The sequence below is a fragment of the Astatotilapia calliptera genome, chromosome 14, assembly GCF_900246225.1.
Source record: "Astatotilapia calliptera chromosome 14, fAstCal1.2, whole genome shotgun sequence".
Classification (NCBI taxonomy): Eukaryota; Metazoa; Chordata; class Actinopteri; order Cichliformes; family Cichlidae; genus Astatotilapia; species Astatotilapia calliptera.
Genome location: NC_039315.1, coordinates 18,833,210 through 18,837,499, shown reverse-complemented (window position 1 = coordinate 18,837,499; position 4,290 = coordinate 18,833,210). Strand labels below are relative to the sequence as shown.

Sequence of the window (4,290 nt, the reverse complement as noted above, 5' to 3'; positions counted from 1 at the left end):
TTGTTTTTCAGCTCCATTTTTCTCTTATTTGTGCTGGACTAACATCACATATTTTCCTCTGCATGTCTCCTCCACCCACGGCTCCTCCTCTCACACACACACACACCCACCCACCGCAGTTTCTAATTGGGCTTCATTACCATTTCCTTTCAGTTTTTCCCAGCAGGACTCTCTGACCAGGAGGAACAGCTTTCACTGGTCACACATATACGAACATCACCGTCGTCGTCATCATCATCATCAGAAGCAGCAGAACTTCAAGACTTCAGCGCATCATCTGGTAAAGTTTTGAATCTTTCCTACAATTAAACAATGAAAGCTGCTTATCAGTGCTTTCATTTCACAGCAAAAAGCTCTTTTTCTCCACATATTGCGTCGTGTACTGCGCAGCTACAACTATGAGAGAGAATTACGCAGTAAAAATGCTCAAGTATCAAAAGAAGAAGTACACAGCTGCTACACAGTAGAATATAACACAGTTTTTATGTTGCTGTGTTTACAGTACTGGATTATTATCACAGAAAGGAGGTTTTCTTTATGCCTCAGCTTTATTTAAATCATTACAGACTGAATCTGGAGCTGTCTGACACTGTAGTACAGTAAAAATAAAACTATGACAATAACAATGGCAACATGCTGAATGAGTATAAATTAAATAACTAGAATTTGTGTCTACTGTCTCTACCTAGTTACAGTACTTCCCACTACGAGAGAGTCATAATAAAGCAGGCAGCTTTGCCTTTAACAGCCTGATACTGAGTTACAGTAAATGTGGATAACATCATCAAACTCCAGCTGGCCTGAAGGCAACGTGCCAGACTTTTTACCGAATGGCTGTGGTGCTGCAATAAAACCATTAAACTGCTCTGAAATGTTCATCTGAACCACCCAGGTAGCAAAACTTAAGTTTCCATCAGAGCTTCAGAGCAGTGAAGTGGATTGGATGGAAAAAAATGCTGATTGGATTTAAAAAAGTACAAAAACAAAGCGATTACAGTGCTGCTTTGGATAGTGTCTGCATGAAAAAAGGAAAAGATGGTAAGTCAGAGGACTGAGCGATCCTCTCCAGTGAACCTTGTGGTTCACATATTAGTGGCCTATAAACAGCAGATTGAGTTTTTCGTGCTTTTATTGAAACCATAAATGTTTCTAATCATCTGAGGGCTACTGAGGAGTGGCTGCAGACATCTGCTCAGACTCTCCAGTATTTGTTCTCATGTCTGCTCTCTATTTCTGCCAAGAATGCAGAAATGTAACTCATGTAACTCAGTATCCCTCCTCCTCCTCCTCCTTTTTTTTTTTTTTTTTTTTACAGTTTCTCTCTCTTGACTTTCTGCTTTTATCCCCCCTCGTCCTTCTTTCTGCCCTCTTCTCTCTGTTCCTGCAGCTGTTGTGAAGGTAACTTCCCATTAGGAGACCAACAAGACCCGACTTTTCTCATTATTGTCACACACCGCAAACTGCAGGTTTTCATTACTAAACCTGCTTTCAGACAGCTGTTAGCTTTCCTCCTCCTCCTGCTCTCAGGCAGAGGATCCAACAGTGCAGCTTTTTATCTCCTCTTCTTCTTTGATTGGATCCTGGATGAGAGAAAACCTGGCAGGAAAAGAAAGATAAAGCCTTTGAAGTGCTGCAGGACAAATATATATATTTTAAAAACATTCCACACTTTATACAGAGTAGTTAGCAGAGATTAGCACTTTGATAACCTGAGTGTCTGGACAGAGTCGTCTGAGGGCCGAGGCCGCTTGTGTTCAGGGACGGGCAGGAAGCAGAGGGAGAGAAAGAGAGAATTTGAGTGTTAGGTGTGACTGTAAGTTGTTTCTGAGTAGGCCAGCTGGTATTCAGCATGTCAACAAACTTTTATATGAAACATCTGTTTAGAATATTAATGTTTTGATTTGTAGAGCTCACTAATCTTTGCTAAACGAGTAGTTGAAGATGTTTTTTTCCACCTCCTGAGCTGGAAATTGTCTATGATGCCCATCATATCGCAGCCTGTGTCATACAAACGACCTGTTTAGAAATGACCATTGCTGTAAATCTGTAAACTAGGCTGTTATGTAAATGCAAAGAGTTAAAATGACTTCCCTCTGGTCCGGTCTAACCTCCCTGCACCCTGCATGCTCATGTGGCTTTTTTGCACCGTATACATAAACATGCTCAATTAAGTGTTTTAATATTTTGTTATACAGCTGTGACTTTGTTTTCTGTCGTACATATGGGAACAAAAAAAATGTACTTTCTGATCAAACATGATATTTAGTTTGTTTGATAATCAGGTCCAACAAATCCCAAAGGGATTATTTTTATGATTGGAGCGCTGCCCGAAACGAATTCAGTGAAGCCCTCACCATCTTTACTCTAAATCTAAGACGCTGACATGTTGTCCATAAATCAAACTGTGAGGTGGTGAGTGGCAAAATATTATACTTTTTAACAAAAGCCTCTGTTTTGCATTATTGTTTATAATATTCAAGGTCATTACATTATATTGTTATTGAAGAAGATAGGGTGAAATAAGTTTGGAGCATGTAAATTACGTGTTCTATAGAGATATTCATGGAAACCTGATGTCTTTTACTTTTACTCTGTTTACAATTTGTTTTGTTGTTATTTGAGTTTTGTGACTGATATAAAACTGTCAATCAATCAGTTAGGTTGAGTTTTAAACGAGAGCTTCCACTCCGTAGAGGATGAGACTGTTTGAATCTACTTGACATATTTCTGTAAGTCTCTGTCAGAGCCTGTCTGACGAAAAAACTAATACATTTTTACTGTAAGGGCATAAATCGTGTGTAAATCACCCATTTGGTGTTTATGTATGCTGCAGTTTCCAGAAATTACATGCGCTCTTCATCCCTCTGTTATTTTCATAATGTTTTGTTTTATTTTAGTGGGAGTTGTGGTTTTCTTTTGTTTAGTCAGGTCAATATTTCCCATTGCCTGTAATGCAGTGTTGCTCGTGCACAGATCTGTTTGTGCTTGTTCATCTGTTTTTTTTCCATTTCTCGTTTTCTCTCAGCCTTGAGACTGCAATGACCTCACTCAGACTCTTGTCCCTGTTCCCCTCCCTCCTCGTCCTACAAGTCCATCTTTCCAACCAGTTAGAGGACAATAAGATCCCCCCCAGTCTGTGTACTGGCCACCCTGGTATCCCAGGCTCTCCTGGGGTTCATGGCAGTCCTGGTCAGCCAGGGAGAGATGGGAGGGATGGGAGGGATGCTGCTCCTGGGGAAAAGGGGGAGAGAGGGGAGAGAGGGGCCCCAGGTACGTACTTATATGGATTTGTTTGTGAGCATGTGATAAATCGGTGCAGGATTCTCATATTTGTGCACCTCCTCCTCCTCTCCAGGTGAGACAGGAATGCGAGGCCTGACTGGAGACAGGGGTGACCCTGGAGAAAAGGGGGAAAGGGGGCAGCCGGGCGAGTGTGCAGTGGCTCCTAAATCCGCCTTCAGTGTCAAACTCTCTCAGGGCCAAACCTCGCCCCTGAATGTGGGCGACGCAGTCCGCTTTGACACCATCCTGATCAATGAACAAGGCGACTACAACTCAGAGACGGGACGCTTCACCTGCAAAGTCCCTGGAGTCTACTACTTTGCCGTCCACGCCACGGTGTACCGCGCCAGCCTGCAGTTCGACCTGATGAAGAACGGACACGCTGTGGCTTCTTATTTTCAGTTTTATGGCAACTGGCCTAAACCAGCATCTCTTTCAGGCGGCTCCCTGCTTCACCTCATCCCCGGCGATCAGGTGTGGGTGCAGATGGCTCTCTCAGAGTACAATGGATTTTACTCCAGCACCAAGACAGACAGCAGCTTCACCGGCTTCTTGGTGTACTCGGACTGGAAAAACTCTGCTGTGTTTGCCTGACATGTGCCGCTTTTATTTCCTTACTGAGACATTCTGGACAGACAAGTGAATCATCCGTGACACGATACAGCTGTATTTGTGTAATAAATAAAGAACACACCAGGCAATGTAACCCGAATAGCACATGGTGTACTGAGGCGCACACAATGAACGGTACAGTTTACTCTGTGTCTGTTCTGCACTTTCAGCTTTTAAACTGCTGACAGTTAATTCTTCTAACAGATGTCAGGCCACAAATTCTCAAACAGCCTTTATGCTACTGTTCTATTGCATTTTGTTTTAGTGTCTACAGCTCTAACGCGAGACATTAATACATTTTTAGACTTTTGAAAACACACTAGACTGAAGTATGTCTCTGGCCATGAATGAAAGTGGATCAGGCATTAGGCTGGAGCTGCACAGTTAACTCCAAAC

General features: G+C 42.5%; 1 protein-coding gene across 1 annotated transcript; it reads left to right on the top strand.

Moving 5' to 3' along the window:
• c1qtnf5 (C1q and TNF related 5) lies at positions 1-3,988 on the top strand. The gene is made up of 3 exons (XM_026192470.1): positions 1-280; positions 3,026-3,270; positions 3,356-3,988. Exons 2-3 carry the CDS (start codon positions 3,039-3,041, stop codon positions 3,874-3,876), a joined length of 753 nt encoding a protein of 250 aa, XP_026048255.1. The 5' UTR covers positions 1-280; positions 3,026-3,038; the 3' UTR covers positions 3,877-3,988.
• The last annotated feature ends 302 nt before the right edge of the window (positions 3,989-4,290 follow it).

Bases quoted from the DNA above. Each gene is read 5' to 3' on its own strand.
- c1qtnf5 (XM_026192470.1), top strand. From the start codon at position 3,039: ATGACCTCACTCAGACTCTTGTCCCTGTTCCCCTCCCTCCTCGTCCTA. The intron at 3,271-3,355 runs GTACGTACTTAT...CCTCCTCTCCAG, and splicing joins AGGGGAGAGAGGGGCCCCAG to GTGAGACAGGAATGCGAGGC.